Below are 22,519 nucleotides of genomic sequence, written 5' to 3'. Positions count from 1 at the left end.
CAGAGGTTACTCCTGGCTCTGCACTCAGGAATCACTTGGGGGACCATATGGGATTCCAGGGATTGACCCGGGTCAGCCGCATGCAAGGCAAATGCCTTACCCGCTGTACTATTGCTCCGGGCCCTGACCTGCTATATTCTGCTGACATTTGTGCATGCCCAAGTAAAAATGACCCAGAATTTCAAACACCTGAAGGCGACTGGCATTCAGTATTCCCAGGCGTGGCTGCAGAGTCCGGTTCTCTGAGGCCTGGTCTGCAATGGGGGGCGCTCTCCCAGGACCCTCAGGGGCTCACCTCACCATTGAGGACTGTAGGTTCCTGGCTTCTGTCTGAGGTGGGGTGCACCACCGGGAGGGCTGTGGGTTTTACAGCGATGAGCTGCACTGATCCAGAAGTTGCGTCGAAGGGCTCAGCGGTGGCCTTGCCATTGTCAAAACGAACCACTCCTTCTTCATCATCACTGGCTGGCACTGTAGCATACAAACACATTGATTTTATGATGAGGGAACCCCATCCAGTGAGGAAATTATGGAAGACACACAGTCTGAGGACATTACTTTATTCTAAAGGACCTTGGGGAACAATAGCTGTGCCCGGGGCTCACCACTGCTCCCAGGATTCCTCTAACTGAAAGGTGATGTGACCCCTCTACTGCCTTTTTATTTTATTTTATTTTTAAACAAACCCAGGCTGGTGGGGGCAAGGACAGTGCCTTTATTCATTTATCTTAAATTTTTTGCTTTTTGGGTCACACCTAGAGATGCTCATGGGTTACTCTTGGCTCTGCACTGAGGAATTACTGGTGGTGCTTGGGGAATCATATGAGATGCTGGGAATCAAACCCGGGTCAGCCGAGTGCAAAGCAAATGCCCCACCTTCTATGCTATGGCTTTAGCCCCTCTACTGACTTTTAAAAAATTTTTTAAAAAATTTTTAATTGACTGACCGTGAAATGCAGTTACAAAGCTATTCACGATCAACTTTCAGTCATACAATGATCCAACATCCATCCCTCCACCAGTGTTCAGTTCTGACCATCAATGACCCCAGTTTCCCATTCCCCCAACCTGCCTCTATGGTTCTTTGGCAGGCACTTTCCTTCTCTCCTCTCCTCTTCCCCTGCTACCCACCCCCACCCTCCTTCCACTGCCTTACTATGGGAAAGGATGAACCTAAAAAAAGGTAGACTGTAAACAGTAAAAAGCATTTTTTCAAAACTGACAAAAATGCACTGGGATTGGGGTGGGGGCTAAAGTCTACACCCACCCCTTTTGAATCAGAGATGGGAAAAATAGTTTGGCCAAATCTATCAACAAATCTTAAAACAGGACAATCAACAGAAAAACTGTGAAGCAGGCAGGCAGGTAGATAGGAAAGGGCCCCCTATGGCTATGAGTTCTTGGGAAGTAAGAAAACCAACTGTCCTAAGGCTGTCAGGACCCACCTTGAGGACACAGGAACTGAGGCCTGGTAAGACCTTTACCTGGCACCGGCATAGGCCCAGAGAAGGCTGGACTTCAGCAGCAACAAAGGCCAGGAAATGAAAAGCAAAGAACAACATCAACTGCTCCCAACTCTAGCCCTCGGCAACCACCGTGGCAACAGACTCTGACCCAGGTAGGAAACCCCGTGTGGGGCAGCTTGGGAGAAACTTTATAAAAGGCAACTTGAATAAAGGAAGAGTGCACATATGCTGCCTGAGCCCATGTGCTGCCTGTGCCCATGTGCTGATGCCCAGCACGCACATGGTGCCTGAAGACATGTGTCACCTGCATCTCCCCCTCTTGAGATGTGTATTTTCATACCTTCATGCTTTAATGCTAGGGTGTGTGCTGGGGCTCTCTGCCTTTGGAGAAGCCCGTGTTCTCTTTTGAGGACGTTGTTGATTCTCTCTCTCTCTCTCTCTCTCTCTCTGTCTCTCTCTGTCTCTCTCTCTCTCTTCACACACACATTTTTTCAATAAAACCTGCCTGTTTTTTTGTTTTTTGTTCGTTTGTTTGTTTGTTTTTACGTCACACCTCATCTTCTCTTGAAATTCTTTTTTGAGAGAAAGGCAAGAACCCAAAACAAAGTGTATGGCTGACTTGACTTTCTTGAAAGGAACAAGGCTCACAATCCTAGATTTCCCTAGCAGTTCCCGGTGGCAGAGGTGGATCCCCACTTCATACATGTCACTTGAGAACCCACCGAGATCAACTACGCTCTGGTCTCTACCATCAAAGTCACCAAGTTTTGCACCCCGTGTTCTCTCCCCACCCCCACCCGGTCAGCTTGTCCCAGTAATTGTTGTTGACACTTTTAGTGTTTTCCTTTTCCAAGGCTGTCTCTCCAATGAATGGGGTTTGGGTTTCTTTCACTTGTTTAAAACAAACGGAAAAAAGGGCTGCAAAATAACCACCAGAGAAACTAATTGAAAGTTGCAGACAATTCTCCTAATTAAATAGAGTGATTGCCACCTATGCTCGGTTAAATTAATTCTCCTTTCTGACAGATACTTCTGTCGTGATAGCCGTTAGACACTAGCTTGCCTTGTGCTTCCATAACTAAGCTGACAGAAGTTTCAGGGCCGGTGGAAGCTTACTGATTTATATATTCTTAAAGAATATTCCTAGTAAGAAACCCTGAGAATGACAATATATTGAGTATGGCTCTGCAAGAGATAAATTAAGCCTGTTCAAACAGCTATGCTGGTAGGCAATTTAGGAGCAAAATAGGTTTTCTATAAAACATGAATGTAATAGAAGTGTATTCATCTTTCCTCCTATCTGCTCAAGAGATTGGAATGTTATTTAAATTATTGAGAAGCACCAGTTTGTCGCATTCTGTTACTTACCATAATCACAGAAGATTTGTCAAATTAAACTGAGTAAATTGTTATTTTACCATGTGGCTCAAACATCTCAGAGTCTAACAATGAGTTCTAATTGGAGTATTTCGGGGTTCTTTGGACTAAATTGAAATTGCAAGCCTCCAAGCAGCTGATGACAGAGGAGAATCTCTAATTAGATGGATTACAAGAACCTATATCTCTTTATTTATTAACTAATTTATTTGTTATCTTCTTAGAATGGAGTTTTGTTGAACAACTTGGGTCTTCTTGTACTTAATTCCAACTGGAAAACTGCTATGAAAGCATTTAAAGGAACCAGCTCTCAAGATGGCACCCAGTAATTCTCACCTCCTGACAGTCACTGCCACAATGAATAGAACTGATCAAGAGGAACATGCAGATGGTGTGTTATTTCCAACACAAGATCATTACTCTAGGGAAAGTCAACTGATGTGTTCTGAGGGCACTTGGGCAGCTGTAGGAAGAAATCCTTACAGTAAGAAAAGACTCCTGCCAACAGCTAGGTGATGCTATATCTTGTATTTAGTTGTATAGGCCTGATCAGGTCACTTAATGACTACTGCCAAGTGAACAGCTTGACTATGATCTTTTGATTTACTCTGAGCAGAACTACCTTGCTAAATCAACCATGAATTCCTGACAAGCATTTTGGATTGTGAAGTGTCCTGGTAATGTGTTACCCAGTGGTAAGTAAGTCATCTCCAACAACCATCCACTCTTCCAAGGTTTTATTTTTGTTATCTTACCCTAGAACATCTCTTTAGTTAGTGACCAGGATGGACTACCTTTTCCTAAGGTAGCTAGATCACAGTACTCCTTTCATAAGAGACCTCTGAAGGTTTCAGCTCCCTCAGAATAAAACTCAGAGTCTTCAGCCTACAAAGGCTTGTCGGATGTGGCCTGGCCACTATGTTTTTACATTCTGTTCCCACATGATCACTTGGAATACACTGTGTTTATTCCCACTTCAGGGATTCATATTAGCCATTCTCTCTACTAGGGATGCTATTTTATTTTTGTTGGTTTGGAGCCATGCCCAGTAGTGCAAGGGAGTTATCCTCTTGCTCAGGGGACCATGTGGAGCAGGGAATACCTATAAGGTATGCACTTGACGCTTTTGAGCTATCTCACTGACCCCTTTGGGTATTCATGTCACAGAACTTTAAATGCCCAGTTATTGTTTTATTTTTCAAATTGCAGCTTGAAAAATATTCTTTAACTTCTAATCTAAGACAACCCCCCTGATTTCCTTACTATAGGTTTCTCAGAGCACTTATCACTATTCATTAGTTCACTGTTGACTCTTTAACAACATAGTGGCTAAGGGAGTTGACCCTCCACAGTTGAAAGTCTGAATAAAACTTTTGATTTCCCCAAACTTAACATCCTGCTGTGAACTGGTAACCTGCAGATAATGCACTTAATTAACACATAATCTGTATTTTAGATGTCTTCTATCTTTTATTCTTGCAATAAAGGAAGCTGTATAAAGGAAAAATTTTAAGAAAATCATTAGAAACAGAAATCTTCTGTACAATACTATGTTGTATTTGTCAACACTGTGAGCATACATCACCTGCTTTCAAGTAAATCGGGTCATGCAGAACATACTCCAGTTGTTCAGGGTCAACTGTGCTCATTTAATCTGCCCCACTATTGACACTAGAATATAAACTCCATCATTTTTGCCCATCATTGTAAAGACTGATGAAAATTGCCTTTAACACATCTTACATGTCATTCATTGACTTTCTATATGGATTTGTCAAGTGAATGAATGAAAGAGGAAATAACTAAAATTTCTTGATTTAGAAAGGGAAATGCTGTTAGTACCTTCAGAACAGGCAAACATGCAGAAATTAAGGCCATGCTATCAGCAAACCATTCTGAGGGACAAGAGATGGTATTTAATGTTTTTATTACTTCTGAGCTTGACTTGGTCAGGGAAAAGTATAACCATAATAAGACAGGATGGGAATCCTGAAAATTCTACAAAATATTCTTGTCTTTCATCTTCACCCTTGAAAGTCAAATTCAGATCTGCACAATAACTCTTCTAGGTTTCTTTACGAGAGAAATAGTTATCTTCCCCTTAAAAGCACTGTATGGAAAATGAAAAGTCATTACATTAAATATTAATAGCTTCAAATGTTGTATGTGTATAAAAGGTTTATGGGAGTATTTAATGAACAATTAGTTTCTAAAGATAAAAGTTTGAAGAAACAAAGGGTCAGAGTTAAACTGAGGGAATATACTAGATATCATCTCATCATCACAGTAAAAGTCGCCAAAAACCCACGCAGATCTCATTATGTTATATTTGCCAATGTTGGTTTTTAACCCCCATAAAACAGGTGGAAAGGGGAGATTTCATTCCCTCATGCCTTGGCATGCAGAAAACTCCCTTATTTGAGGCAGAAAATGCTCTTCAACAAAACATGCTCTTTTGGGGGGTTGTTTTATTAAAACTCAAAGGAAAATAATCTGCAACTAGAATCGTTACCTTCTGGGACTCCTCATCAGATAATAAGCAAGTCTTCCTCACACTGGGAAGACAGAGAAAGAGTAAAGACCGAAACTGGTTTTGAACTCAAATTTCTGATGAAGTCTCCAGAACCCCTGGCACGACAGAAGAGATTGGTCCTAGGAACAGTTCATGGCTTCCTCCTGCCTATCCAACCACCACTCCCAGGAGGTAAATTCTGCCTAACCTGAGCTCTGCCTGGGACATCCCTTAGTGACTTACAGGAATGTGCTTCCTAAAGCCCCTGAAGGCTTTTGCTCCTGAATGGCTGGACACGCAAATATACATTTTATTTTCTCAGTTGAAACAGAATTTTCGCCCCTTTCTAGAGAACACTCTAAGGAGAAACATTAGTTTTGGCGTCAGTGCTTAAATTCTATTTGCTTTTAGAGTCCTAGATCTCACATCTACCTTTCTTAACCCCTCTTAATATCACACTTATATAGCAAACTTCCAGGTAGCTATGGTAACCAATGAGGCTGCCAAGCTGCAGGGACCCACACCAGTCACGATGCTAGAGAGATCTTGTCTTTTCTTTAAAGTTCTTCTTTTGGGCAGGAGAAGGAATGGTACAGGGGTTAAGATGCTTGCTTGTACAAAGCAGACCCAGGTTTGATTTCCAGCACTGCATATTATCCTCAGAGCACCACCAGGAATCATCCATGAGGACAGAGCCAGGAATAAGCACTGAACAAGTTGGGTCTGGCTCCCGAAACAAACAAACAAACAAACAAACAAACAAACAAATAAACAAATAAATAATTAAATGGTATTTAGGGAAAAGTGGAGTTTTAAAATTCTCCTTGGGCCTGAGCACGGTACAGTGGCCAGGGTTCAATCCCGGCATCTCATATGACCCCTGGAGCACTGCCAGGAGTAATTCCTGAGTACAGAGCCAGAAATAACTCCTGAGCATCTCCAGGTATGACCCCCAGACCCCCAAAAAACGTTCTTTTTTCCAAGTTTGATCAATAGATAGTATAGCAGGTAGGAGGGTAGGGTTAGCATATGGCTGACCATGGTTCAACTTGTTACATTCCATAGAGCCCCCCCAAGCACCACCAGGAGTAATTCCTGAGTGCAGAGGAAGGTATAATCACTGTGCATCACTGGGTCTGACCCCAAAATAATAAAATGAAATCCAGAAGTTCTTCTTTTCACAAAGCAGGGAATTAGAAATTAGAAATTATAGTTAGAACTAGCCTGGTGAAAAACAAGATGCTTGGAACATAAATCATTTATTAGCCATGTGAGCAGAACATGGATACTGAGCCATAAAAACCACAATATCAGATTTTTTTGTACCAAAAGAAGAATCTAGTCTCAGAAGTCACATTATACAATAAGATACTTTGTGCAAGTTGCTGATGTGATGACTATTTTTTTTCTCCACTATTCTATTCAGTGCTATTTTCTTCCTTCCTTCCTTCCTTTGGTTCATAGTCCTAACCATTAAAAATACTCTACTGGTTCTTTTTGGTAAACTCTAACAGTATTAGAATAAAGTGGAAACCCTTCCTTGGATTAAAATAAAAAAGGACTAGAATATCCAGTCTAGAATTCTCATGTGCATCGGCATCTTTTGAATTTGACATAAATGACTTGGCCCTATCATTTTGGTTTTTGGGTTTTTGTTTTTGATTTTTGTTTTGGAGCCATACCCAGTGGTTCTCAGAGCGAACTCCTGGCTCTGTGCTCAGGGATCATTCCTGGTGGTGCTTAGCATGCCCATGTGGAATGTCGGGAACTGAACCTCGGCCAGCCACATGCAAAGCAAGCGTCCTGCCTGCTGTATTATCTTCCCAGCCCTGAACCTTTCATTTCTATTCAAAAACTTCACATTGAAACCCCACTGAAAAGAAATCTGTGGTGAAACAAGTCAACCAACTGTGAAAATGACTGAGTTTGCTCTTGGCAAAAATAAATGCAACGAAACACTTTAAGCCCAGAAAAGAGGGTGCATTTTTAATAAAGCAAACAAATAAGAACTTCGACCTGGTCCAGTTACTGCATTTTATTCATGTGGCTCTTATTTCTGAACCTGGTATTTCAACACTCACTGTGACCTAAACAGAATAAGGAGACAGGCAGAAGGGTGGAAAGGCCAGATGGGATGGTCACCAGGAACGTTTAGAGCAGGTCAGTGACATGATTATGTCACCCACACCACAGCCTGAGGTGTGGGTGACAGGATCCAGAACTGTCTCCCTCTCTACCCTTCACACACTCTTTCCTCTTTCATAGACTAAATGTAGGGGCAGAGGAAAGGCATCCCCTTAAAAATGTGTATTAAGTACCCATAACTTTCTGCAATGTGATGTCCCTTCTCTTTATCCACCAAGTTTAGAAAGGAATAAGAAAGCAAAACAGATTGGCCTGATATTTGCAATGTGGAGGAGGAGACAACTCTCTGGGAGAAGGCAGCGAGTTGCATTATTTGGGGACATGGGGATACTTGCCAGTCCAGACCCAGGAAACTTGCTGGGAGGAGGGGGCATGCCCAGTTGTGCTTGGGGACCTCCAAGGTCCCCAACTCAGTGATGTTTGGAGGGACCGTGAGGTGCTGAGAATAAAACTGGGCTGGGCACATGCTAGACATGCTTTCTCCCCAGCATGTGAACTGCCGAACTACCTCCGACCCCACCTAGTTACATTCTTTTGGCTTTGATTGGGCCAGTACAGAGCTACCTGGATACCATGGTGGGGATGACCAGTCTTGACCTCTTACTGGTCAACAGAGGCTGTGATGTGGGGCTCTCCTCTCCTCACCCCGCTGCCACTTTTCACATTGTCATACTATAACACACATGGCAGCCCTCTGTGCCATTTATGACATACGTGTCACACGCCCACTGCACGTTCTGCTCTGCCCGCCCACCAATTTCCCTCAAACATACGCTTGAGTTTCCTGAAAAACTACAACGGGCATGTTTAAGCTCCTTTATCACCCTGACTTTACTCTAAATAAAACCAGACGCGTCCCCCACACAGCCTCCCCCGAAGTTTGCTCTTACTGCCTGTGCTGGTTAGACCTGCTCCCCAACTTAAACTGTGCTCTTGCCAATAGCCCCTCTTTTCTAGCCTGCTGTTCCTGAAATTTTAAAACAACTGAACTGACTGAGAGAGGAGTCTGTATATTGCCTGGTTTCAAGCAAGGAAAAGAACACAGAATAATATGTACTTTGACTCATTGTATAACTCAAAGCAAAGCAATATATCAAGTTTAAAAATATGAGTGTATCTCTCATACAAATATTTCAAAGGCCCAAGAAAAATACACATTGAGTTATTGCATGTTGTTGGAGGACTAGGGTGAGTGCTGGGCATCTGCAAAGGATAGACTTTGACTTGACTGTGTATTTTTGTTTGTTTGTTTTTGGGTCACACCTGGAGATGCACAGGGGTTACTCCTGGATCATGCACTCAGGAATTACTCCTGGCGGTGCTCGGGGGACCATATGGGATGCTGGGAATTGAACCCGGGTCGGCCACGTGCAAGGCAAACGCCCTACCTGCTGTGCTATCACTCCAGCCCCTTGACTGTGTATTTTTAAAAATATATATATAAAGGGAGAGAGGCCAGTAGGGGAGGAGGAGGAAGGCTGAGGAGGAAGGGGAGGGGTAGGAAGGGCCTCTTGGCTAAGTGTAAAACAACCTTCCCCTCGAGTGACACTGTCCACTACTATGCCACCTTGCTTCCTTTTGCCCCTCCTGAGAAGCAGGAGGAGAAAGTGGCTAAGAGGACCCCTCCCAAATTAGCTCCCCTGGCCTTGTGTCATGTGCTAGACTGGCAGACAGCTGATGAGCAGGATTTCTGCTTGTGCCAGGTAGGGCAATGATTTAGGCAAAACCCCACACCTTCAACCTGGGTATGGAAAGTACCACGGTACAGGAAATTCAGCAGAAATAAAAACTCAAGAGTCAAATTGGAATGAAAGCTTAAACAAGTACACTGCACAATGGCTGGAAATGGAAACGGGGACCATATCCCTGCAGAAGACAAATCTGTTGTGCCGTTACTTATTTTCTGTACTTTTTACTTTGGGAGTAAAAAAAATAGATAACATTTGAAAACAAATCCAAAAATATCATGGGGGGGGTGATGGGGAGAGAAAGAGAGAGACAGACAGACAGACAGACAGACAGAGACAGAGAGTGAGAGACAGAAAGAGAGAGACTGAGGGAGAGACAGAGAGGGAAGAAGGGAGCGAGAGAAATTCAGAGGGAATTTTAGAGAGAGAGAGACTGAGAGAGGGAGGAAGGGAAGAAGATATTGAGAGAGAGAGAGAGAGAGAGAGAGAGAGAGGGTTCTGCTTGCAGGAGACCAGGCACATCTATAACACCACATGGCTCTGAAGCAGGTTTCCTTTCCCTGTGCACAGAGCTGGAAGCTGCTCCTGAATACCACTGGGAATGGCCTCCAAACAAACAGAACAGGATATTCTGGTGCTAACTGCCTGAGAGAGTCCCTGAATCCCACTCTTCCACATTCCTAACCAGAGTGCCACAGAGTGTTTGTTTGCTTTCAAGGGGGAGTGAGGAGAAGACACACCTGGAAGTGTTCAGGGTTTGCTCCTGGCTCTGTGCTCAGGGATCACTCCTGGTAGGCTTGAGGGACCATATGGGGTGCTGGGAATTGAACCCAGGTCAGCTACAATGAAGGCAAGTACCTTACCCACTGTACTATCTCTCGGGGCCTCCCAACGTGCCAGATTGTTTGCCTTTTCTTCAGACCTGTCTGTTGGAACTCCACCACAAACCTTAAAAATCCACAAGGAATCTATCCTGATCCAAGTGGCAATCGCTGGTACCTGAATCTGGGCTCCCGTATACCGGAAGCACCAAACAAGTGAGGATGGGAACAAAGATAAACACGGATGGCGTGGGAAGAGAGAGGAGTGGACCCCGATGCCCCACAGATGTGCTCTCTACAGGTGTCACCACCCCCCAAGGCTAGCCTGACACATAAATAACCCCGGGCACCCAAGGCCAAGGGAAGGGAACGGCCTGTGAGAAAGAAGTGAGATGGTTCCGTTTCCCTGGAGAATCAAGGGTGCAGCCCAGTTAGCAAAGTCGGAGTTTAACCAAGACAACTGATCGCTGTGTTGATATCTGAGGAGAGGTGAATTTGCAGTCCCTGGACTCATGAGCACAGACTGAACCCCCGAAATTGATTAGGGGAGTCAAGGCAAGAATCTCCAAGATAAGCGGCATTTAGGAGACCAGCTTTTGTAGTGAGCCCAGGGCTAGAAAGCACATCCACACGCCCAGGAATGAGAAAAATTGCTAAGCAAATGCCAGTTCCTCCTGCAGATGGATTGTCAAAGGCAGGGCACAATTTCATCATTACGGGCAGGACTTAGGAAGAGGGAGATACAGTAGTTCAGAGAAAGGGGGCTGATGGTACCCCAGGAGGATGGGTGGGGACTCCTGGCCTTCATAGGCTACAAAGGAGGGAAGGGCTGGAGGGGAGTGGTGGTGAGTGTGGGTGCTCGGCATGCATTTGTGGGGTCGCAAGCATGTGCCGGTTGGGTTCAGGGCTGGTGCTTGGCGGGGATGGAGTCTCACCATTTCTCTTCCGGACCTCCTCCTTTGTCACTTTCTGCTGTGCCATTACATTCTGGGGCGAGCGCCTCCCGGAGCTGGGCTTCCCTGATTCGTTGCTGAGGACAGAGCCATTCTCACTGGGCGACCTGCTGGAGGTAACCATAGCAACAGGGAGATGGTAAGTTTCAACAAGAGCAGCCTCCTCTCAAGGTTATTTCACTTGCGGTTCATGTCTGTAGCCTTCCATTCCGATTTTATCTACAAAGGAGAAATGATACAGGGAAATAAAAAAAAAGAAAGAAAGCATAACCCATACTCCAGCATGGGTTAATCAGCTGGTTATTCTGAAGCACATCTACCTGTGCTTAGCCAGCCCTGCAGAGAAGTTCAACCGGCAAAGCCTCCAGTTCCCATCCCCTCTTCATGAACCCCCAGTGACTATGAAAACAGTGGCAACATCGATTGTGGACCATTCTATTTTTTTTTTTTTCACTTTTTGGGTTACACCCGGCGATGCACAGGTGTTACTCCTGGCTTTGCACTCAGGAATTACTCCTGGTGGTGCTCAGGGTACCATATGGGATGCTGGGAATCGAACCCAGGTCGGCCGCGTGCAAGGCAAATGCCCTACCCACTGTGTTATTGTTCTAGTCCCCTCATACTCTATTTTTTAAAACACAGCACTTTGGATAATGTTGCACTGTCTGATTTGTATGTCATTTTCAAAAACATGCAAAAAATCCACAATTCTCTCTGGTCATTCTCCCTACGGATGATACCTTCATTATTAAAGATTATCACTCCACTATTTTATTATGTACTGTCTCAGTCTCTTCCTCTGTCTCCATGTTTTTGTCTCTTTCTGTTAGCCTGTCTATATCTCTCCTCTCTCCTCTCTCTCTCTCTCACACACACACACTTTCTCTCTCTCTCTCTCTCTCTCTCTCTCTCTCTCTCTCTTAAGCTAGCCATACTGATAAAGATTTATATTTTCAATCTCTAGTTGGGGTTGTCTGTTCATTCAGGAAATACTTTGTGCCTGACTCTGTGCCCGCATTGTGCCAAACATATCAATCAGTATACAGAGATGCCAAGACACCAGCCATGCTTTCCAAGAGTTCCCTCCGTACTATCAGCTGAGAACTGTGCTGAATGCCTTCAGATCTGTTAATGAGCCATGATGGCAGTCCACTGATTTTGGTGACTGTCACCCTGATTTTAAAATGAGGATTGTGAAGCTCAAGGAGACGAAATGGGAAGAGGCAGCTCAGCCCTGAAACTTTGAGGGGCTCCCCCTGTTCCCCTCCGCGCCAACACATATAAATGCACTTTTTCTTCACTAACTCAGATACAGCCTTTACCCAGGGCTTTCTCTTCTTCCCTGGGACCAGGTGGATGCTGGTCTTTCGAAAGTCTGAGAAATGGGCTCCCTGCTGAGATCAGTGCTGTCCAGGTCCAGCCTGTGGGTGGGTTAGGCATAAAGACCAGTTGCCATCCCTGTCTCTCTGGGAAACAAGCAGAAGGCAGAAACTGCCAAGAGCATTCCATAGAACCCAGTGAGACACTCCTTACCATAGCTCCACAGTATACATTTAGGAAATACTGTTCTCTTCGGAAATATCTTAAAGCACATTAGCATATCAAGGACTTGATCAGTCTCTCTCTGTCTCTCTATCTCCTCTGTCTCTCTGTCTCTCTCTCTCAAGTCCAGCATTTCCCAATTTATTTGGCCACACATTACACTACAAAACAGCAACAACATTGGAGGAATATGGGTAAGGTACTAACTTATTTAATATGATTTACCCAACGGGAGTGCTCAGTTTGCAAATGCATACACACTGAGGACTTCTTCTCTTGAGATGCTTTCAAAGCTCCACATTAATGGCACCTACTCTTCCACTGGCTTTAGTGGGACAAAGAGACTTCCTCTGAGAAGTATCTTTGTTTGTGGCCCCCAAACAAAAAACAAAACAAAACAAAAAACTCTCAACTTTACTCTTTGCATCAGCCTATTGATGGGTCTACCTGAAGTTGTCCTCTCAAATTCTACTTGGCATCTTCTCTCTCTCCTCTCTCTCTCTCTCTCTCTCTCTCTCTCTCTTACATTCACAAAATACTTAAAGGTTTTGTAAACTTTTCATACTGTTTATTTTGTCTTGAAACAATTTTCTGGTCATTTTATTCAAAAGCAAGCTACTGAGAGCTTCCTGCCCACATGGGACAGCCTCACAAGCTTCCCATGGTGTATCCATATGCCAAAGCCAGTAACCAGCTGAATCTCATTCTCCTGATCCTGAAAGAGCCTCCAATGCAGCATTGTTGGGGAGGCCGAGAAGAGAGAGGCTTCTAAGATCTCAGGGATAGGACGAATGGAGAGGTTATTGAGACCGCTCGAGTCACTTGACAATTAATGGGATTCCATGAACGTGATCGTGATCGTGATTTATTCAAAAATGGTGTGAATGTAGAAGCACATTTCTGGATAGAAAACTCAATTTTACGGGCCAGAGAAATAGTACAGCATGGAAAGCACTTACCTAGCATGCAACCAACCTGAGTTCTATTCTCGACATCCCATACGGTCCCCCAAGCCCTCAAGGAGTGATTCCTCAGTGCACAGCCAGAAGTAACTCCTAAGCATTGCTAGGTGTGGCCCCCAAACAAAAAACAAAACAAAACAAAACAAAACAAAAAACCCTCAACTTTACTCTTTGCATCAGCCTATTGATGGGTCTACCTGAAGTTGTCTTCTCAAAACTTCTAGTTAAAAGAGGGTGTGACAAAGTATGAAAATAGTGATTTCCCATTATTTATTCTCTTTCTCTTCCATACTTTTTTTTTCAGGTATCTTGCTACTTCCAAGTGGAATTATTTCACTCTGAAGAAATCCCCAAAATATTTCTTGGAAGGCCAGTTTAGTGGTTATTTCCTTTAACTATTCTATTTCTGAAAAGTTCTCTAGTCCACATTCAGATCTGAGTGATTACCTAGCAGGGTATAGTATCTCGACTGGTATTCTTTTCCATTCATCATTTGCCTATAGTAGGTTCACAACTCTTCTGGGATGTAGAATGTGAGTTCAGAAATATGCTTATAGTTGTTTGGGGATTTACTACTGTGTGAAACATTTCTTTTCTTTGAGTTTTTTGTTGTTTGTTTTGGGGCCACACTGTACTTTTATTTTCTTGATGATTCTACAATTCCCTATCTTTTTTTCCCTTTTTGCCATTTTAATGATACTTCATGACTTAGTGTGTATCTGTTTGGGTTTACTTCATTTGAACTCTTTGAGCTTTCTGAATTTGGATATTTTAACTCCTTTCTCATATATATGTATGTATACATATTTTTTGCTTTTTGGGTCACACTCGGAGATGCACAGGGGTCACTCCTGGCTCATGCACTCAGAAATCACCCCTGGTGGTGCTCAGGGGACTATATGGGATGCTGGGATTCAAACCCTGGTAGGCCGCATGCAAGGCAAACGCCCTACCTGCTGTGCTATCACTCCAGCCCTCTCACTTATATTTAAAAAAAATCAGAATTCTGTTCTCTCTCTCTCTCTCTCTCTCTCTCTCTCTCTCTCCTCTTTCTGGAACCTGTGATGAGAATATTGTTAATGATGTCCCATATAGTGTTTATGTTAGCTTTGCTGTTTTTCATTCTTTCTTCTTTTTGCAGGTCCGTTTCCACTGCTTTATCTTTGAACTCACTATTAGATATTCAATTTCTTCCATGCTGCTGCTGAGGCTCTCTAACGTATTTTATTAATGCAGCTACATATTTTCTTTAGATGTAATTTGTTTTGGCTCTCCTCAAAAATTCTTACGTTTTATGATTATGTTGAAGTTCTGTTCCACTGATGTCCTTCCTGCTAGCAGCATTAGGACTGTCTCTTTGAATTCTTCTTCAAGTAATTTTCACAGCTCTGTTGTGTGAGCTATTTCCAAGCTGTTGTCTTGATCCCTTGATGTCGATTATCTCCTCCATCTCCCCATTAGGTCTGTTATTTCATGGAGGTCTGAGAGAAAGGCAGAAGCTTGTGTTCAAGTTGGTCAGGAGCAGATCTGTACCAATTTCAACCAGGGTCTGGACTGTGACCAAGGGTTCGCAGGGTTGCTTGTATTCAGAAGTCACTAGGCTGCTGCTGTACCCCAGTTTTCAGAGTTTGCTCAGAGACGTGTTTCAGGAATAGTTTTTATTTCTTCAATTTATTTATTGAATCAGCATGAGAACAGTTACAAAGCTTTTGGGTTTAAGTCTCGGTCATACAATGATGGAACACCGTCACTTCACCAGTGCACATTTTCCACCACCAACCCCCCCAGTACACTCCCTATCCCACACCCTCCCCTTACCAGTGTGGCAGATGATTTACACATTACTCTCTCTCTACTTTGATTACATTCAATATTTTGACACCAGACCCATCCTTATTACTTGGGATTTTACCCCAACACTCAGATCTACTGAAAAGGCAACAATAGACAATTTGTTTTCTATCGCTGATTATGAATAGCATATGATGTGGCATGGCCGTGGTAGCGGCTGCGTGATTTTGGAATTCTGAAATTTCAATAATCAAATCTGAAGGTATTTCTGCCAAAAGCTGCTGGGTTCTGAGATTCGTTTGTGAGTCTCTGGGATCATGGCCCTTAAGCAGCTTGATCAGTAGCCAGAGGGGCCATTCGTGGGTGGCGATTCGTGGGTGACTTGGGGTGGGGAAGGAAAGGGCCTGTTCCACTCCCATCCCATGAGGTCCCGCGTGTCTCATCACTGCTGGCCCATATCTGACTGTCCATTGGCCTCTGGAAGGTGGAGGCCACCGAGCCACCAGGGGGAATAGCTGGAGGGACAGCACCTTTTACCACCTGGGTTGGCCCGGCGCTGGTAACCGAATGTGAAGTTCGGAGGCATTTCTGCCAAAAGCTGCTGGGTTAAGGGAGGTTGAGGCCTCAAACCAAGCTGATGACAGTGTGCGCTCAGAAACTAGTCAGGATCAAAGTCGAGCTGACCATGGATCAGCAGAATAAGTAAGCAGGGGGGTCCCTTGACCAAATGGCTATGCTTTGAGAAGTCTGCAGAGTCCTGCCTGTCTAGAGAGGTACAGGTTGCTTGCTAGAAATCAGATGGGAACTGGCAGCAGCTAGTGTGTTTGCTAGGAGTAAGCACTTTTAATGATTGCCTCAGCCTTCAGCTAGCTCAGCTATTTTCCAGGGTGGCACTTTCCTCAGGAATTCGCCTTTAGCATTTATTACTGGGCAGCGTGAGAGCCGACATGGTGACAGCCCACAGCCCACCAGCACTGTGATGGCCAAGTTTTCAGTAGGTCACCGAGATGGGCTTGTCTGCAACTGCTTCCTCAGTCTGAACCTTGTGATCTCTTGCCTCCTGTTCTAGAATGAGGACTGGGGTTCCTGGTGCTACTTGGTACCCTCCCTTATGCTCATTCCTCAGGACAGAGTTCTACACTTTAGGAATCTCTTTTCAACCATAATTTGCTTCCCCATGGTGGAGTTTCTTACTTGGCAAGAACATCTCTCTATCTTCTAGAAAGTGTGTTATTTTTTAAAAATGTTTACCCATTAAAATCACTCCTATGAATGAATGGAAAAGAAGTTTTATTCTTCCTGGCAATGCCATGTGAATACCCTAACTTTATTTAATTCCATTGGGCTTTTTCAGTGTCTTCTAAATAGGTGATAAATAAGTTGTTAACAGGTTTTTATTGTATTTGACAAAGAGCATGCGAATAATTACTATAGCTAAAACTACTAAGCTGTCAACTCAGATAAATCATCTATTGCTTCTCTGCTTCTCTGTATGTTTCAAACCTGATGGTTGAGGTTGAGGTCACAGTAATGGTCCTTGTGTGTCGACACCTCCCTGGAAGCAAGCTTTGGGAGTCCCCTGACACATGAACTTAGGAACTGATCACCTGTCTGGTTTTGCAGAAGAGTTCAGGAGGAAGTATGACACTATCAGAGATGAGATGTGCTTGCAGATGGGGGCTTGTTTTCTTACTGCCCAGAGAGACCTGTAGATCCCACAATATTCTATCATGTCTTGTTACCTCTGCTGCTAAAGAGATTCCAGAATGCAGTCACTTCTCACACCCCATACCATGGTCTCCACCAACACCTGTGGCCTCTGCTACTGAAAAAATCCCCCTCCTTCTCAACAGTCCGTTTGCCACCCAGCAGCCAGAGTGAGCCTTGTACATAGCCGCAAGTCCTACCATCACCATCATCATCATCATCATCATCATCATCATCATCATCATCATCATCATCCCATTGATCATTGATTTTCTCGAGTGGTCTCAGTAACATCTTCATTCATCCTAGCCCTGAGATTTTATAAGCCTCTCTTTACTCTTCCTTTCCAATGGTGCCACATTGGAGGTTCTTTCAGGGCCAGGGGAATGAGACCCATCATTGTTACTGGTTTTGGCGTATGAATAACCATGGGGAGTTCGCAAGACTCTCCCATGTGGACAGGAAACTCACATGTGGGCAGGAAACCTAGTAGCTAGCCAGGTTTTCCCAGAGGGAGAACTAGGCTATAAGTCCTACCATGTCACCATTATTCTCAGAAACTTCCAATGACTTCTGATCATCATTCACAATAAAATATCAAGTGCTGCCTTTGTATATTAAGCCTGGCATGATCAATGGCAGACAGCTTCTCTCATGCATCTGCTGTCACTTCCTCCCATTTCACGCCAGCCGCCTTAGTCTGCTAGCTCTTCTTTAAGCATATCAAAAAATTCCCTCCTCCTGGGCTTTGCATACATTGTTCTGTCTGCTTGGAACATTCCCAGACAGCCTCAAGGCTTATGCAGCATGTCCACCGGGTCTTTTTCAAGCATCATTTTATCAGAGTGACCTTCCCTGGCTTATTATCCAAAGTAGCTTTATGGCTTTATGTCCCTCCTCTGACTCTCCAGTCCCTAACTAGGCTTTTGTTTTCTTCCTCAGACTCATCACCACCTGATCTCTTTACCAAAAAAAAATACATCCATCTCTCTAATTGTTTACTGTCTACCTCCTCGCCCAGGCCAAGCTCCACGAAAGTAGGTATTCCGTCTTGAACACTGCTGTCTCCCTAGGGCCTGGTGAAGAGCACACATTGGATCATTCACTGTAGGTGACGACCATGAAGGAAGGAAGGAGGCAGGGAGCTGTGGCCCTGCAGTCTCCCCCATGGGCTCCAGGGAGAGAGAAGGGAGTTGGCAGCCAGAGCTGGTTTAGCCATACAATAGGTTTCCATAGAGCCCATCACTTCTTTATAAGACTATTGATCGCAATGTTGTTAACAGGAATCTCCTGGTCTCTAGCCTAACTTCTCTCATCTATCATCCACACTGCCACCTGTTTTTAGAACATAGGTGGACTCCACTGTCTTCCAGAAGCACTTTATTTTCTAGAGTGTTTCCCCCAAAGTGGGTTGCCTTGCAATGCAGCTGAGCTGGGTCTGACCTCATGCACTGCATGTGGACATCCAAGCCCGGCCAGGTGTGATCCCTGAGTAGAGAGCCAGGAGGAAGCCTGAGTACTACTGGATGTATCCCCACCCCTCCCAACACCCCACCCCATACAAAAATAAAATAAAACAAAAGACAAAGTGAGTAATACTGTCCCCTTCCCTGGAATGCTAGAACAATGACCGAGGAAGTGGGGAGTAGTCTCTAGTAGCAATCGGAAGGTGCTTTCTATCTGTTCACTTTGAAAAGGTAGATTTGGGAGCAGAGAGAAAGGACTGAACTGAACATGCATAGGAGGACTGAGTACCTCCTTTGCATGTGGGAGGCTCAGGTTCAATCCTTAGGACCACATGGTGTCTTGGGCTCTGCAGGGGATAAATCCCTAAGCACAAAGCTAGGCATCGCCCCTACGCACAGCTAGATGTGTCTCAAATACATCCTACCTAAGAAAGAAGGTAAATTCAAGACCCTATGTGTCCATGCAACTTTCTGACTTCTTTCCTTGAAGAGTCAGTTCCAGGAATTTGATAAAGAATCCATGTTTTCACTCAGTTTTCAACACACTGCTTTTTTCAAATTAGGCACTCAGTAAGTATTTTGTTAAATGTAAAATTAAGTTGATTTATTCTTTATAATCTTGATAGCTTTATGATCTGACAAAATGATTTTTAAACCTTTATTCATCCAGGCAGGAAAAGGCAATAATTTTTAGACCTCTGGAACTTTTTTTTTTTTGCTTTTTGGGTCACACCCGGCGATGCACAGGGGTTGCTCCTGGCTCTGCACTCAGGAATTACCCCTGGCGGTGCTCAGAGGACCATATGGGATGCTGGGAATCGAACCCGGGTCAGCCGTGTGCAAGGCAAACGCCCTACCCGCTGTGCTATTGCTCCAGCCCCACCTCTGGAACTTTTGAAAGCATAAGTAAGGCTCTTTATTGAAAACAGAATACTGACCAATCTATACTCTATGTCCCCTCCCCTTAATTGTTTCTGCCGTCTCTTTGGTTACCCCGTATATAAATCAGGGTTTGTGGAATAAACACATTTCATCAAGTATTGTCCTATGCAAATGGAGTTTTGTGAAATGACCAACCAGAACATGTATGTAAATAAAGGTTCAATCAGAGTTCTTCATTAAAAAAAAAAAAGAAAGAAGGTAAATATGGTGGTGGTGGTCATGGGGCAGTGGAAGCTTGCTGTGGAATAACTTCTTCTGTAAAGGGGGTAGAAAAATACATTTGGGAATCTTTGCTCTAGAGAATAAAGATCAAATTCCTTGAATTGGAAGTTAAGACTCTCCACACCTTTGTCCTTGGTTTGGGGCCATACCTGAAGCCATTCAGGGGCTATTCCTGGTTCTGTACTCAGAAGTGACCCCAAGAGGTGCTCAAGGGACAATATGTGCTACCAGGGTCAGACCCAGGACCAGCCACATGCAAAGCAAGTTCCTGAACTCTGGTACCATCTCTCCGGCCCTCACCACAGCCTGTATTTATCTTCTGTGCCCATCATTTACTTCTTGCATCTATCACTCTGTTTCTTCACCCATGAACTCTAAACTCCAGGGACTCTCTCCATGCAGGGAACATGTCTGTTTGGACAAGATACTTCTATCTCTTCCCACGACTGAGTCCCTCAATTACCCTTCAAAGCCTGGTTCGGACATTCACCCCTCCACTTTATGTCCTCCCCACAAGTCCACTCTTCCTCTTCATTGTGTCTGCATTCCTCCCTGGACACCCGCCGTATTCTGGCTCTTTCTTTGCCTCTCCAGCATAGATCCTTGAGGTCAGAAACTCACTGTTAACCTTTCTCTGGTCTTTTTTTTCTGTTAACATTTCTGCTGCTTGCCTACCAAAGTGCTCTGTTCATAGGAAAAACTAAGTAACCTGGGTTTTGAACTAAAATCATAACCAGGTCTCATGAATGTCACATATGAAATCAAAGACACTACTTTTGAGATCAATGTAAAAAACAAAACAAAACAGGAGCCTGACACAAGTGCCAGACAGAATAAATGTAAGAGGGGCTGGAGTGATATAGCACAGTGGGTAGGGCGTTTGCCTTGCACATGGCCAAGCCAGATTCGATTCCCAGCATCTCATATGGTCCCCTGAGCACCTCCAGGACTGATTCCTGAGTGCAGAGCCAGAAGTAACCCCAGAGCATCACTGGGTGTGACCCAAAAAGACAAAAATAAGAATAAATGTAAGAACAAAAACCTCTGCCGCTGGGTTTGCTCTGTGAGTAAAGCCTCACAGAGGGAGAGTAGGAGAAGTGGTAGTGGGGTGCTCTCTGCTCCCCTGAGTCTCTGAAAATATTCCAAATGTGCATGAAGGTTTATTTATTTATTTATTTTTTAACAATGACAGTGGGATCTGACCGCTCTCACCCTCATCATTTCTCTTGCTGCCACAGAGAGGAAGTGGCTGGCCCCAGGCCTACCTCTTTCTGGTTTCGGTTGACTTAGCCGTCTTGATGGTGCTGCCATCCTGGGCGACGTCCCTTTCCTGGGAGGTGGGAGCATCTCTTGCAGGGAGAGGGAGCACCACCGTTTCCTGTGTCACAGGGACCACCTCTTCATCGGCCCCTTGCTGGCCCAGGTGCTGCTTGGCGTAATCAAAACCTTGCACAGGCTGCAAAGGGAAGAGATTTGCAATTAAGATTCTGGCAAAGTGGGATTTTGAGGGGGAGCTTTCAGAGAAGGCAGGAGTGGGGTAACACAGGGCCCTGCTCAGCTTTCTGATGCACTGCAGTTAACGCCAATCAATACCACGACTTCTTTCCCTGCAAAATTGGACTGCATGTTAATCCCAGCAAGCTACAAAACCTCAGTGGGTACAGGTAAGACTTACGTAGAGCACCAAATAGCACAAACAAGCTACAAGTATGTAGGTCACAGCAAACTTCTTTAAAGAACTTTAGATCTCGGGTTGGAAGTCACTGGTTCTGGTTTATCAGACACTCTTTACTGACCTGTTAAACAGACCCTGCTCTGACTTCTACCTAGGACATCTCTGTCATCCCTTAAGTCCACTCATACAGTTTTTTCCAATAAGAGGTGTGTGACTTTGGGGAATCACTTGAACTCTGACCCTCAATTTTCTCATCTGAGAAATGAAAGTAGCAGCTTTCCCTCTACCATCTTTGAGTCTGGAAAGAAATAACAAATCAGGAAAAAGAAAGACAGTGTGTGGTGTATGTGTGTGTGCATGTGTGTGTGTGTATGTGTGTGTGTGCTTGCGTGCGTGCATGCATGCGTGTGTGTGTGTGTGTTGGAGGGTATACACACGTGAGCAGTATAATCATTCATAATAATACAGTGAAATTTATGGACTCACTCCTTAATCCACGCCTCTCCCTGAAGAGTCTGGCCCTCCTGTAATTCATTACTGAGAAATTAGCAAGGCTTTTTATTACACAGTCTGAACTCCCCAGTGAATAGGCCAGCTGTGAGCAAAACCCCACAGACATCTATTAGTGGGGTAATAAAAACCCAAGAAGCATGTTCAATCCATTTCTGGGAATGTCTCTACTCTGCTTACACCCCTAAGCACCACAGTGCAGATCTGAGGCAGGAAAATGGGGTGACTCTGAGCAGTTCTGAAAGTAAAGGCTGGGTTCAAATCCTGACAGTGCTCCTTGCTAGCTAGGAGACTCAGGGTGCACTGCTGAAATTCTCTGCATATCAGTTTCCTCCTTGATAAAAGGGGGCAAACAGGGTAACAGGTCTGCATGTGAGGAATATTTAACAACCCTCAACTTTAATGAGCACCTTTAATGAAGTAGGAATTAAATAAGTAAATTTAATCCCGTTTGAGGCTAAATGTCTATAAGCACAAAGCAAGTGTGGGATCAATAGTTAAATTTTAATATCATTGGTTTTCTTGCTGCATCTTATAGCCCGGGTAAAATAAACTTCATTGATTCTCTTCAAGAAAATCTGGCAATGAAACTCAACCTCCACTTAGGTTTCATCAGAACTTGATGTGATCAGCAGTGAACCAGGTAAGGAAAGGTAGGAGCAAGGCTCCATCCAGCCCTCATGGCCGGGACTATGTGTGGTTCGGAGTCTCAACACTCAACTATCATGTTCCAAAACCAG

General features: G+C 44.3%; 1 protein-coding gene across 3 annotated transcripts in view; it reads right to left on the bottom strand.

Moving 5' to 3' along the window:
- Window positions 1-22,519, bottom strand: part of KIAA1549L (KIAA1549 like) — a 304,514-nt gene that overhangs the window by 60,458 nt on the left and 221,537 nt on the right. For 2 of the 3 annotated variants that reach the window (XM_055141336.1, XM_055141338.1), the window contains exons 13-15: window positions 20,860-21,050; window positions 10,945-11,072; window positions 296-471 (exon numbers count right to left, since the gene is read on the bottom strand). In XM_055141336.1, the coding sequence (XP_054997311.1) occupies window positions 296-471; window positions 10,945-11,072; window positions 20,860-21,050 (495 nt within the window). The remainder of the gene's footprint in view (window positions 1-295; window positions 472-10,944; window positions 11,073-20,859; window positions 21,051-22,519) is intronic. The other variant, XM_055141337.1, reaches the window with a different exon arrangement.

The sequence above is a fragment of the Sorex araneus genome, chromosome 6 (genome assembly GCF_027595985.1).
Source record: "Sorex araneus isolate mSorAra2 chromosome 6, mSorAra2.pri, whole genome shotgun sequence".
NCBI classification, from domain to species: domain Eukaryota; kingdom Metazoa; phylum Chordata; class Mammalia; order Eulipotyphla; family Soricidae; genus Sorex; species Sorex araneus.
This window is presented reverse-complemented; position numbering and strand designations above follow the sequence as displayed.